Source organism: Panicum virgatum, chromosome 5N, assembly GCF_016808335.1.
Source record: "Panicum virgatum strain AP13 chromosome 5N, P.virgatum_v5, whole genome shotgun sequence".
NCBI classification, from domain to species: domain Eukaryota; kingdom Viridiplantae; phylum Streptophyta; class Magnoliopsida; order Poales; family Poaceae; genus Panicum; species Panicum virgatum.
The window spans coordinates 51,841,104-51,854,643 of NC_053149.1; the positions used below are offsets into that span (position 1 = coordinate 51,841,104).

At 54.2% G+C, this 13,540-nt stretch overlaps 2 protein-coding genes across 2 annotated transcripts; one reads left to right on the top strand and one right to left on the bottom strand.

Annotated features, from left to right (window-relative positions):
- Window positions 1–1,109: 1,109 nt before the first annotated feature.
- Window positions 1,110–4,788, bottom strand: LOC120675283 (protein DETOXIFICATION 14-like). The gene is made up of 6 exons (XM_039956409.1): window positions 4,259–4,788; window positions 2,681–3,225; window positions 2,487–2,573; window positions 2,325–2,381; window positions 1,771–2,215; window positions 1,110–1,614 (listed from the first exon to the last, which is right to left on the bottom strand). Exons 1-6 carry the CDS (start codon window positions 4,535–4,537, stop codon window positions 1,558–1,560), a joined length of 1,470 nt encoding a protein of 489 aa, XP_039812343.1. The 5' UTR covers window positions 4,538–4,788; the 3' UTR covers window positions 1,110–1,557.
- A 3,911-nt stretch (window positions 4,789–8,699) lies between these two features.
- On the top strand, window positions 8,700–10,321 carry LOC120675284 (transcription factor RAX2-like). The gene is made up of 2 exons (XM_039956410.1): window positions 8,700–9,084; window positions 9,210–10,321. The coding sequence occupies exons 1-2, from the start codon at window positions 8,949–8,951 to the stop codon at window positions 10,025–10,027; spliced, it is 954 nt and encodes a 317-aa protein (XP_039812344.1). The 5' UTR covers window positions 8,700–8,948; the 3' UTR covers window positions 10,028–10,321.
- Window positions 10,322–13,540: the final 3,219 nt, after the last annotated feature.

Here is a 13,540-nt window from a genome sequence, read left to right on the forward strand (position 1 = left end):
GTCCAGTCTTTAATGTGCAGTCTAGAAGGGCTGACTGGAACCCCTAAATATCTGACGGGGAATTCACCAGATTGGCAATTAAAGAGATCCATATAGGTCTGGAATTTGTTTTCATCTTCATTGATGAGAAAAGTCTCACTTTTTGAGAAGTTTATCTTGAGACAGACATTAACTCATATAGATATAAGAGGAGCTTCATGTTCCTGGCACCTTCAATATCATCTTTCAAGCAGATAATGGTGTCGTCTGCATATTGGAGTATAGCCACTCCATTTGTGATAAGATGAGGGGCCAGCCCATTAATCATGTTATTTTCTTGGGCTTGTCTGACTAACCTGGTCAGGCAGTCACCTACTAGGTTGAATAAGATAGGGGATAAGGGTCTCCTTGCCTAACTCCTTTATGACTGGTAAAATAGGGGCCTGTCTGATCATTGATTTTGACACAGGTTGTGCCCCCAGTGATAACATTAGTAATCCAGTTTTGTAGTTTCTCACTGAAATTTCTGTGTTTTAGGTTTTCAAAGAGAAAATCCCGACATACTTTGTCATATGCTTTTTCAAAGTCGAGATTCAGAATCACTCCCACTTCTCCTTTAGATTTAGTTTCATGCATGATCTCATGCAGTGCAAGAACTCCAGTCATAATGTTCCTTCCTTTCATGAAGGCAGTCTGGGCTTGCAGAATCAGTTTATGCATCACATGGTCTAACCTCAATGTGAGGACTTTGGTGATCAGCTTGTAAAGGCAGTTTAGAAGGCATATAGGTCTATACTGTTGGAGTTTTGCAGCCTCCTTGATTTTGGGGAGAAGAGTAATGATTCCATAGTTTAATCTGCTAACATTGAGGCCACCCTCATGAAATTCACTGAAGAGCTCAAGAATGTCACTCTTAATGAACCCCCAGCAAGCTTGATAGAACTCAACTGGTATCTTATCAGGGCCTGCCATTTTATTGGTTTCCATTTGAAAGAGAGCTGGTTTGATCTCATCTTCAGAAAAGGGTCTAGACGTCTAGTGAGCCAGATATTGTCCTCCTCACAAAGGCAAATTCAATTTGAAGCAGCCAATCAAACAAGCAGACCATCTGCTCTGCTAGCCGGGAGTGATGGACCGTCTCAAATATAGTGTCGCATCACCGTTCAATTTCCGTCTGCGATCATCTCTTCTCTCTTCCAAATACTTCCCTAGTTTTTACACAATTATCAGCATTTCTCTACTTGATTATTCTTTTTTATGAAGTACGTGCAAGGCTCATTCTACAAATATATATATATATATATATATATATATATATATATATATATATATATATTCTTCCGTGTTTCTCTACAGTTCATGTATGCAAAAATCAATAAATCTTGGGAAATGAAGCTGAAAGCAGGAACCATGTGTGCCTTGATGAGTAAACGGGCATGGATTGGCCCGTTTGCCTTGACAGGCAAGAGCCACATTGGCCTGATCTCCCTCTCCCTTCCGTGAATGCCACAGGAACAGACGCCTCCCCTGCAACATCAGACTGTCAATGTAGAGGTGCCGCTACTCCAGCAGACATCGTCACGGCCCGGGCTCGGGAGCCTTCTCGCTGAACACCCGTTCCCTAGCCTTCTCAGCCTGTATACACAACAAACCGAATGCACCATGAGAGAGAGAGAGGGGGGAGAGAGATGACGCACAAACTCTTCGAAATGATACGGTTATTTGTTCATTTTTGCTGCATCAACTGTGCATTGGTGCACAGCTTATTTGCTGATGGAGAACGGAACGGACCATCTTGGGCCAGTCGGTGAAGAAGTTGATGGCGGACAGGAGCGCGGACTGCGACAGGGAGCCGCAGACGACGCCCAACCAGAGCCCTCTCGTCCCCATGTGCAGCGCGAAGCCGAGGAGGATCGCCATGGGGATCCCCAGCAGGTAGAAGGAGCCGAGGTTGACGTACGCGCCCAGGTGCTGCCACCCGCACCCCCGGGCGACGCCTGAGAGCGCTCCTTGCACGCAGTCGGTGACGACAGTGATGCAGACCAGGGGGACCATGGCGGCGACGGAAGAGACGACCTCCTCCTCGCTGCTGTACGCGAGGCCCACGAGGCGCCGCGCCGCTAGGAGGGTCCCGCCCACGATGACCGCGTCCAACGCCGCCATGGAGAGCACGACGCGGACAGCGGATCGAGCTCCGTCAGCGTTCCCGGCGCCCAGTTCGTTCGCCACCCGTGTGCTGTTCGTTCAGAAGAAGATACCGTTACCATCAACTGGTGGGTGGTAAACTGCTTCAAAGGAGACAGAGTAAGCATCTCCATGAAAGGTAGGTTTCTTCCTGATCATACCTCCCAGCAGCTCCAAGCCCAAATGGTATAGTGAAGAGCAGTGTTACACTTGTGAGGCTGTAAAAGAAAGGATTCGAGCATCATAAGGTTAGACATTGCTGTACTAGAAGAAGAATCATGTGTCTGCATATACACACGGTGACCGTGGATTCAGTCAAGTACCAGATCGAAAGCACTGAGGTCTGCAGCTCTGGGTTGGTTAGAAATCCTGACAAGAGAATAAGGATCTCGAACGACCACCATTCCAGACTGATGAGAAGGGAATGGATTAGATTTTGTTAGTCACAGTCTCACAGGTAAAAGGGGGAATTCAGAACAGAGACTCTGAATGTCGGATCCACTCTGCTGCTGATTACCAGATCATGAGTGCCGACGGCAGAGCTAGACGCAGGAACGCGCCCACTCCCTTGAAGGCTTCCATCGTGGGGCGTGTGCGCGTCTCCTTGCAGGAACTCGAGAGCATTATGTACACGACAAGCATGGCCACGTTGAGCCAGTAGGATACGCCTATCGTCAGAGCGGCGCCGGTGTACCCGAAGCCGGTCTTGAACACCATGACGTAGCACAGAGGGATGTGGATCGCCATGGTCGCGACGGACGACAGCAGCAGCGGGAAGATCAGGCTCTGCGTCTGCAGGAACTTGGTCACCGGCTGGAGCACCGCGTTGGAGAAGAGCCCCGGGATCAGCCAGATCATGTACCTTCCAGCTCCGTGGGAGATGAGGGGGTCCTGTCCTATGAGGATCAGGATCTTGTCCATGAACACCCAGATGAGTGAGAGCGGGATGCAGACTGCTAGGAGGGTAAATACTGCTCTGTAAGTGTCGACCCCTAGTTTATGGTACTGTTTTGCACCGTAGGCTTGGCCACATAGTGTCTCCAGTGCACTTGCCATTCCAATCTGTTTCACAAGGGGGATTCTTGATGTTATCGGGTGTTCAGTAACAGGTGAATGAATAGTCATTACTAGCAATAACATTGTGCGGTCATTATTGCCAATGTCTTCTTTGACATTATCATGACTAAACGTACATGTCCTGGAAACTGATAACAACTCACAAAAGAACGAAATCAAATGTTCCTTGCTGTCATCCCATCACAATTTATGAGAGTTCGTTCGCATGTTTTCCTATGGAAAACGACACCTTGTACCCATCATAATAATTCTACCAAGAAAACATATCTTAAGTAGCCGCGGCGAGCAACTTATGCCGGCGCAAATGACTAGCCTGAAGTGAAGTGTATGCATACCCCTAGTCAATTTCTTTGACAGTGTCCCGGCTAAACATGTTCCGGTCATAATTCAGAGCTGCGGTGGGCAACTTATTATTATGCTGACGAAATTGTGTTGATGATGACTTGAGAATCCATTGGAAAAGAGAGACCCTCTCTTTCGCAGGTCCACAGAATAGACTAGCACTACTACCGGTACTGCACACATGGGCTGCGGCATACACTTTTCCTGCAACACGTCCCTGTCGATAGCGGACGAATTGAACAACAAAATATCTTTGAACCGTTCAGCAGGCATGCGTCCACATCCACTAGCTCACTAACATAATCTCCAGTTAGAGTAAAAAAAAGCGAAAGTCACATGATCATCCAACAGCAACGAGGCGTATCCTATCGACAGACAAACAGCTCACTAAAGTTTGTTTCTCTTCTTGTTAATTAGCATCTCGAGATTATCCTGGAAAAATCTCGCTGGTTCTACCAAAGAAAACTCGGAAATGATCCATGGCGCTCAAAGCAACCTGGACCACTACTAGAGCCGAGAGGCGCATCACAGAGGCATGCAATTCTCCAACCAAGAGCAAATCATGCGAATATCACGGTGCCAGCAGAAAGAACGGGCGGCCGGGACGGGACGCGCGCGGAAATGGTCAAGTGGAAATGGAGGAGGAGGGGGGGGAGGGGGGAAGGCGTGCACGGACCAGGAGGCTGAACCCGGTGACGTTGGCGAGGGAGGTGGCGATGGCCGTGGAGGAGAGCGGGAGGACGCCGGGGAGGTGGCCGACCATCATGTTGGAGGACACCTGCACGACGTACTGCGACATGGCCACCACCACCATGGGCAGCGCCAGGTACCCCACCCGCCGGGCCTCGCGCGCCCACAGCCGCCACCGGGACGCCGCCGACTCCTTGCCGTCGTCGCCCGCCGGCAGCAGCAGCAGCAGCGCGGCCTCGCCGCCCTCCGTCGTCGCGGCGGCCATCTCGGCCGCTCGATCTCCACCGACGATCGATGTCCGGAGGGCGGAGGCTGCTTGGACCTGGGCGTGGCGGCGGTATGTGGTGGATGTGCCTGCGTCTGTGTGCACGCACGCGCTACTTATTGGACCGGGCCGGCGATCTCGAGCGCGTGCTTGTCCGTCGTCTCAGACCCCGCGCGCGCGCTGCCAGGCCGGTCTCTGCACGGCGTCGAATCCACCTCTTGAGATCGCGGGGCGGCGGCGGCACGAACACGCGTCCCTCGCTATCTGTGGGGCGCTCGCGACCGCGAGAAGTACTCCGTATGTAGCAGACTAGCAGTGATGTGTACGTGTGTTCCATCACTTCTTCTAGAGAGAACGGGACTGTGGCTTCTTCATCCATTCGGCACGAAGCAGCAATGCAGTTCGTTGTATCCTTGACACGATAACCACTCGAGAAGAGTTTTCTGCAGCTTCTGTAGTCTGATCTAACCTAAATTAGGCCTCAACTGTATGGCGTGTAGCATGGCAGTAATTTGCCAGTAAAGAAAGTAGCCTCCCTTGCTTACGAATAGATTATCCTTGGGGGACTTCATTACACTGCCAGCTATACTGTTTGGGGGGGGGGGGGGGGGGGGGGGATTGGATCCATGCTGAGTTGCCATCACAGCGATGCAGGCAACGTGGAACACTTGCACGTCATCTCCTAGGCCCGCCTTGGCCTGTTTTTTTTACGGGCCCGGCAATTGCGCTGCGGGCCGTGCCGTGCCTGCCCACGGGCTCCCCTGGCGGCCCAGGCACGAACCCACGGGCCACTTTCATGCCGGGCCAGCTCGAGACAGCCCGGCCCAACAGCAGATGTCGGGCCGCCCAAAACCCATCAATGAGCAGAGGCCAGAGGCGGTGGCGGCAGAGATGAGGAGGCGGCGGCCGGCGCCGCGGATCCGGCAGCAGCGGAGCCGAGGAGGTGGCGACCGGCGGGATGTCGCTGCACACCGAGGAGCGGCGGGCGCGACAGAGCCGAGGAGCAGCTGGCGACCGCCGACGGGGCCGACGTCCCGAGACTTCGAGGCGGGGAGGCGGGGGCCGGGGCGGCGCTGTCACACTGTGCGGGGGCCTGGGAGGCGGCAGGGCGCTATGCCGGTGCCACTGTGTTTCTGCGACTCACAGATGTGCGGATGGGGTAGGCTCGGGGGACGGGTGTTAGGGTTTGGAGTGTGGGTTAGGGGGTGGCGGGGCCTATGCGGCTGTGGGCTGCCTAGGCTGTGGAGTTAGCGGGCCGCCCGTGCCGGGCCACGGGCGGGGCCTACGGCACAAGCCCGAGCACGAGGAGCGGACCAGGCTAGCCCGGGCACAGTTGGGGTCGGGCCGGGCCGTGTTTAAGCCGGGCCAAAATCATCGTGCTTGGGTGGGGCCTGTGGGCTTCGGGCTACATGGCCATCTATACCTCTGCGGACTGCGGCCCATGCCCAGTTATTTCTCTCGAAGGGTCGCAGGCTCGCAGTGGCAGCGCCCACTAGCGTGAATGCTCGGGGGGACGGTGCACAGCGACCATGCCGACTGCATTTACAACGTGGGCTGCTGGCTCAGGCGTGCACGGCCGGGTCGTGTCCAAACATTACACTAGCTATATAACCTCCGGCAGCTCAAGAATGTGGATGGAGACAGAGGCGGATCCAAAGGGGGGGCTGGGGGCTGGGGGGGGCTCCAGCCCCCTACTGCTGGTGCATCAATGGAAATATGGGGAGGGTGAGGGAGAAGAAGAGGTGGAAGAAAAAAGAAAAATGGAGAGATGGTGGAAGAAGAAGAGATCAGCCCCCCCCCCCCCGATTCTGTTCTGCATCCGCCACTGGATGGAGATAAGCAAGACGACGCCTCAAAAGAAAAAGGCAGCCGGACGGTGTTCAAGTTACCCTTTTTGAAAAAGATGGCGGGTCCGGTAGATTGAAATTCATCCGAAATCTTAAGAAACTTTGAATGGAATAATTTGAAAACAAATTCCAAAAAAACAATCATCAATTATGCCCATTTTCGGCGAAACGAGCCTTGTGAGATCTGACTTAAGCGATGTGGTCTGGGGATATACATTCGATTAGGCTGGTGTATTTGGACTTCGCTTCAGGTTCTCCATACGTACACTGATGTCTGATCACGCATGATGCCGCTTGGCTTGACTCGATAAGATGTTACGTTCCAGCCGCATCGTCCGATGAGCAAGATGCAAGAACGGCTGGGAGACTTGGTGGAGATTGAAACAGCATCGAGCATATGGGCCGCGCAGCGGAAGAAGAAGCTCTGGATGACAACACGGGCCGTGATATTCTGGGCTGTTTCTAGAAGCTGGCCTGTGCGGGCCTTGTCTTTGCTTCTGGGATTGTGCGGTCTTGTTGGGCTTTTTTAGGCGATATTGTGGTTGTTGAAACTTTTTCCAACAAAAAAATGTACGGAAGCAAGGCAAGTGCCCTAGATAACATGAGGAAATGTTTTCTTTTGCAACATTGAGAGGTATACTTTTGTAAGCATAGCAGTGTGGAACTGCTTAGGAGCCAAAGTCAGAGGAGCAAACCTAAATCGTCAAACAAGAGATATACACAGTATCACATTCCCGTCAAAAGAAGAACCCAAACAGCACAGAAAGCCTCAATCAGACCACACATGTGAATCCGTTGCGACGTATGCATCATTGTGTTATATATAACGGTACCCTAGTCAAAGATTCGAAGCTAGAAAAACCCCGCACAGCGCAGCGTCATGTTCTTGTTGCGCAGCTAGCGAACACTAAAAAAACCAAGGTAGCAGCCGCGCTTCTTGTCTTCTGCGGTTCTCCCCGGCTGCCAGCCTGCCACTGTATCCGTGTTCCTCTCTCTTCAGAGTCCAGAGTCCTCACCAACGCAAAAGGTCAAGGTGCGTGCCCCCTTCGCCGCTGCTTATTATGTCCTCGGAGATGGATGAAGAAGCGAGGTCAAGGCGCCCGGCCGGCCTGTGTTACCGGCCGGACCACAGCTATGATGTCAAACGGGTTCGGTGCCCGTTCGATCGTAACGGCGGCGCGGAGACTGCCCCGGTATCGCCCAAACTTGAGAGTCACAGGGCTTGACCCCTGTGGCTCTGCGGCGCTTGGACTGGAAGCCTGACGCTCCACCCGGCCGCACCCCCCCCCCCCCCCCCCCCAGCCGAAAGCTACGCGCGAGTGATCAAACAATTCGTGTGGCCATGCCCTGCTCGTGTTCTTTCTTTATCCCGTGGCGGCATCCGCATGGGGTGGTGCGCGTTTGACGGAGCGTGCGTGCGTCGCATGGGCGTGCTCGTACGCAGACAGGTTCCGAAACGGGCAGCGATGCCCCCCCCCCCTGCTTGTGTCAATGCCTACGATGCTAGAACGGCCGTTGTTCGAGACGTACACGTTCAGAAGCAAATGATTTCCGCAGTTAGCAACGTGTGCCCGAACCTATTTCGGTTCGTTTTGCGATGGCAGATTGGAGAAGATGCGCGCGTCACCCGCGATCAGCTTCTTCTTCCTTTCATTTCACTATTTCCGTCCGGCGGTGGTAGCTCCTTCTGCTCCAGTACTCTGGAACTGGGCCGCGGGGCATGACGTCGGCGAAACACAAAGAGGTGAAGTAGTTTTACGCAGCAGCCAACACGGTTTCCGTGGATCCGCCAGGAAACAAAAAACGCGCGCACTTTGGCACGGCCCACGGAGCGCACGCTCGGGGAAGAACGAGCTGCACTGCAACTTCCGAGACCCATTTTTTTCCACGGGGGAAAACGCAAGAAAAGACGACGCTCTTGTTCGCCAAAAGGGGGGGGGGGGGGGGAAGAAGGGGAAAAAATGACGCTCTTCAGTCTTCACCGCGCGCGTGCCTGCAGGGGGCTTCATAACCAAAAAAAAAACCGCGTGGCAAGTGCAACTGAACGGATTGACTATGCCCGAAACCGAAAGTAGATGTATACGTAGAGCGTGCTGGTCAACAGCGGCTATTGTAGTAGCAGGAACATTTTTTAAAGCAAGCGGCCACGGCGCGATACGGCGGCAGACAGGGACGAAGGATAGACACTACGGTCGGGACGAGGGGACGGCTCCGCAAAATGGTCGTCGCCTGGCCCACGCCCACCCGGCCCGGGCGAGCACCAACCTGCAGGTGGTGGCTGGAACCGCCGCTATAAAACGCGCCTGCGCTCCCGCAGGCTGCACGCTCGCCTGATTGCTAGCCTTGCCTTGTTACGCGAGTGATCATCGCGCCTGCCTGCCGTCTCCTGCTAGAACCGCACGCCCGCCCCGGCTGCCCTCCCGCACGGAAACTCACGCAGCCGCAGCCGCAGCCTGCCACGCCACGCCGGCCTTCCCGTCTCCCCACGCGGCCGTGCGGCGAGAGGCGAAGGGCTCCCCGCCGGCTGCCGCGCGCGCGTCGGATCGGCCGGAGTTGGAGCGGGCATGGGTCGCGCGCCGTGCTGCGACAAGACGAGCGTGAAGCGGGGGCCGTGGTCGCCGGAGGAGGACGAGCTGCTGCGGAGCTACGTCCAGAACCACGGCACCGGCGGCAACTGGATCGCGCTCCCGCACAAAGCAGGTGCGTGCACCGACGCCATGGATGGATGGCGCATAGGCAGATAGATGCTTGCCCGGGCGAGCTGAGCCGATTTATTTCCTCGTATGATTGATTGTTCTGACGGGGTCGGTCGGGGTCTCGCGCAGGGCTGAACCGGTGCGGCAAGAGCTGCCGGCTGCGGTGGCTCAACTACCTGCGCCCGGACATCAAGCACGGCGGCTACACGGAGCAGGAGGACCGGATCATCTGCTCCCTCTACAACTCCATCGGCAGCAGGTGGTCCATCATCGCCTCCAAGCTGCCGGGCCGGACGGACAACGACGTCAAGAACTACTGGAACACCAAGCTCAAGAAGAAGGCCGTCGCCATGCACAGCCAGCAGCAGCAGCAGGAGTACTACAACCACCACCAGCAGCAGCAAGGCTCGGGCGGCCGCGCCCGCCGCGGCGCCGGGACCCCCCGGAGCCAATGCGCCTCCATGCAGCCGTCGCCCGCGTCCACCACCGCCAGCGCCGGCGACGCGGCGTGCAGCTTCGGGGCCATGTACTCCTCCCCGTCGACGCTGCCGCAGGCGACCGCGGTGCTCACGCGCTACGACGGCGCGGCGACGGCGCCACTTCCACCGCCACCACCGCCGCAACAGCAGCAGCAACAAGCGTCTTCGCTCGCGGAGTTCTCCCACGCCCCGCCGCAACAGGCCGCCGCCACCACCACCATCAACAGCTGGGCCGGTGGCCTGGCCATCGACGACATGTTCCTGCCCGAGCTCCTCGGGGTCGGCGACTTCCTGCCCGGCGACATCTTCGGCGTCGGGCTCGCGCCGCAGCTCCAGGCGGACAGGGCGTCGTCCCTGCAGGAGCTCGCGGCGTGCTACTTCCCCAGCGCGCAGGCGGCGGAGATGTGGGCTGCCGCGGATCACGTCAAGCCGCCGCCGCAGGCCGGCCTGTGCCACAGCTTGACCTGACCGAGAGAGGGCGCACTAACGCTCCGCCGTCCACCCGCGGAAGCTCCGGCAATGACTCACGGCTAGCTAGCTCCTCTTGCTAGCAAGCTCCTGGCTCTCCCTGTGTCGTCCATGGATCTCTCCGGCCATGAGGTCATTACACATGTACATTATCTTATATTCTTATGGTCTGTGGCTGCTAGCACCATGTCATAGAGGAAATTATGAGCAGATGTGGATTGATGCCAATTCGCCATTGCGCTAGCTTGGCTTCTGTTCAGCCTCTACCAACCAGTCAGTCACTGTTCAAAACTATTCCTCTTCTCCGTGCCGTTGTTTCCGACTGTGACAATGACACATTGACATGGCAGGGCTCGCTCGCTCTCCCCAGGCCCCAGCTGCATGCCTGCCCCACAAGCTTAGAGATGAGGTCGTAGTTTTTCCGAGCAGCAACCAAGTCGCCTCAAGTCTAAGCACCCAATTAGTTCACGTAGAATTATACTACTGGTAGTCGTAATAGAGCCGCGATCGACCTGTCATGTCACTTCGGCGACTGTCAAATCGCCATCTGGATTTAATACCCCCGCGCCTTGCGTGGGCGCTACGTGCTTGCGACCTGAGTGGCTACGAGAGAGAAGCGCTGGGTGCGCCGGCCCTGCATGTGTTCGCGTCGATCCCCTCGTCATGATCGCGCGTGATGACGGCGGCGGCCGGCGAGGAGGCGACGGAGCCCCGGGCGCGGGGGGGGGGGGGGGGGGGGGGTGTTGGTGCGCGCGCGCGGCACCGGCAGGCATGGAGCGCAACATGAGGCTCGCGTGCATGGGGTACCAGGACCAGCGCCGCACGCGGACCGGGTCCTCGCCCGCCGACCCGTTGGATGCGGTCGATCGGCCGGCGCCAATCACCGGCAGAAAACGTAACGAGGCGTGTGGACGGAAGCAAAGCTCTTGGGAAGGGGATGATTGGGTTGGATTCCCTGACCCCTGTTTACATATACCAAACCACGTTGCATTTGATTAGTATACTACTTTTCCCGTCTGGTTCCAGTACTTGATCTTTGTCACGTCCCGATGATTGCCCCCCTTGGAGCACATCCGCACATGGGCGTTGGGATTGTTAGCGTGGGATAAACTACTAGGCAGCCACATTTAGGCACGTCCCCCATTGTTTATGGCAGGGATGTTCCGACACTTGTCCACGAAGAGATCGAAAAAGTGACCGTCTAGCTCCGGTCTTAGCTAGAATGGCCGTGTCTAACTGTCAGCTTCAAAGAAGCTTCCTTGCCATGCACGCACGCACGCGATTAGCCCCACCCGTAACAGGCATCAATTATACCGAGCAGTTCTCACTCGATCGTCGTCGTCAAAAAGACTCATCCGCACCGTACGACAGTCCTTTTTTTTGTATGGGTGTGTTTAGTTTGCGAAAAATTTGCGAAAAAGTTGTTGTAGCACGTTTCGATTTTATTTGACAACTATTTGGCAACTTTATCGGCACCGAGTACGTTTCCTCATCTCATCTTCCCCTTGTCATGCAATGCATATGGACCGCAAGGAACCGGACACACATTTCACGCGAACAGCGACGGCACGCGAGTGCTAATCTCCCAATAAAAAAACCGCTGCACTAGGAGAGCATATATACATGACATCCTTAGGGACACACACGCAACCAATCATCGCGCCATTATTTTATACTCATACATATAATATATACAGCACTCGTATATCTTTTGCATCGGGACTCGGAAGCCCTAGCTAGACCCGGACGCGATATGGATTGACGGATGGATACGGCCGTGGGCGCCCCAATATTTTTATTTTTTTTTCCTCCAGGATTCCGCGAGCCCTGCTGCTCCGCGCGGCCCCCCGGTCAGCGGCGCGCGGCGTCAGTACGTACCTGGCCGAGTGACTCGAAGGGAAGGTTCGAACTGGGCTGGGCGCCTGGCCGTGGCGTGCCCGGTCTCCGCCTGTCCCGGCTGGTCCGGTGACGCACGCGCGCCAGTGGCCGGCCGGCCATGGGTCTCGCAACCATCTCATCAGTCACACCACGCACGCACGCTCGCACGGACAGGCCCTGGCGCACCAGGCGTCTGATGATGCGTCTCCTCCTCCTGGGTGTGGGATGCATTGGCGCTCCTGCGGCGTCACGTCGCGCGTCACGGGCAACGGACATGGGCGGAAAGGCGCGTCGGCCTGACGACTGTGCTCGACAGATGTGTATATATATCCCCTGGGGTGGTGGCTCGATGTGTAGGACGAGACCGATCATGATCCTTATCTGGTCGATCAGGAGGGGATTGTTTAAAGAAAAGTGCGAAGCGTTCCCTCGCTCTGATTGGCATATGATCGCCAAAGGGATTGTTTATTAGGCAAGGGAGACTATGAAAAAAAAACTCAAGGTCGGTGGCCTTTTGGTGGTCAGAAATGGCGTGGCTGTACGGTGTGTGACCCTTTTCGCCGTGGTTCTAGAAACCGAGCTTGTGAAATACCAGGGTCTTGTTTGTTTAGATCCCAAAACACAAAATTTTTGTAAATCGCTTGCATAGTGTATTAAATGTAGTCAAAAAATAAATCGCATTACACAAATAGACTGTAAATCGCGAGACGAAATGAGCCTAATTATGACGTGATTAGACACTAAATTGTTACAGTAATACTACAGTAAATATATTCTAATTATATAGATTCCTCTCGTAGTTTACAGACGAGATCTGTAATTAGTTTTGTGATTAGCCTACATTTAATACTTCAAATATTGAAGATTTCCTTCTAAAAATACAAAAATGCAAAATGCAAAGTGATCTAAATACACCCTAGGTGATTGCTAAGCTTTGGGCCCTGTTTAGTTCCCACCCCGTAAACGCAAAAAAGCCGTAAACGCAAAAAAGTGAAAAGGAATCTTGCTAATTTGAAGTACTAATTGAAGTCTATTTACAAAACTTTTTGCATGGTTGGGCTGTAAATCGCGAGACGAATCTAATGAGCCTACTTAATCCATGATTTGCAACAGTGATGCTACAGTGGCCATCCGCTAATTATTGTTAATCATGGATTAATTAGCATCATTAGATTCGTCTCGCGATTTACAATCTATTTGCGCAAAAATTTTTGTGAATAAACTTCATTTAGTATTTCAAATTAGCAAGTATTTCAAATTAGCAAGATTCTCACGTAAATTTTTTTTGCGTTTACATGTAAAAGGAACTAAACAGGGCCTTGGTAACTTTGCAAGCATCAACTTCTGTGGGAAACTTGCGCCATTTGGACTCTTGTGTGTAGATATATGCCATCCATAAACAGTGTGCCCTAATTAACTCCTAGTACTAAGTTTGACCGAAGGAAAAGGTGAAAAATTAAACTAGAGTGCTAAAATTAAGTAGAATGCTAACTCTGCCTTTTGAGTAAATTCCTTGTATGCCATTGTAAAATTGAGATGATCCCTTATGTGCCATTGAAAATTAGCTCATCCCTTCTATGCCATCGTTTTTAATTTTCCATCCCCTCAATGCCATTGCTGTTAACTCTCCCTAAC

Bases quoted from the DNA above. Each gene is read 5' to 3' on its own strand.
- LOC120675284 (XM_039956410.1), top strand. From the start codon at position 8,949: ATGGGTCGCGCGCCGTGCTGCGACAAGACGAGCGTGAAGCGGGGGCCG. The intron at 9,085-9,209 runs GTGCGTGCACCG...GGTCTCGCGCAG, and splicing joins CGCGCTCCCGCACAAAGCAG to GGCTGAACCGGTGCGGCAAG.
- LOC120675283 (XM_039956409.1), bottom strand. From the start codon at position 4,537: ATGGCCGCCGCGACGACGGAGGGCGGCGAGGCCGCGCTGCTGCTGCTG. The intron at 2,382-2,486 runs GTACTTGACTGA...TTTCTTTTACAG, and splicing joins ACCTCAGTGCTTTCGATCTG to CCTCACAAGTGTAACACTGC. The intron at 2,216-2,324 runs GTATGATCAGGA...CTGAACGAACAG, and splicing joins GGGCTTGGAGCTGCTGGGAG to CACACGGGTGGCGAACGAAC.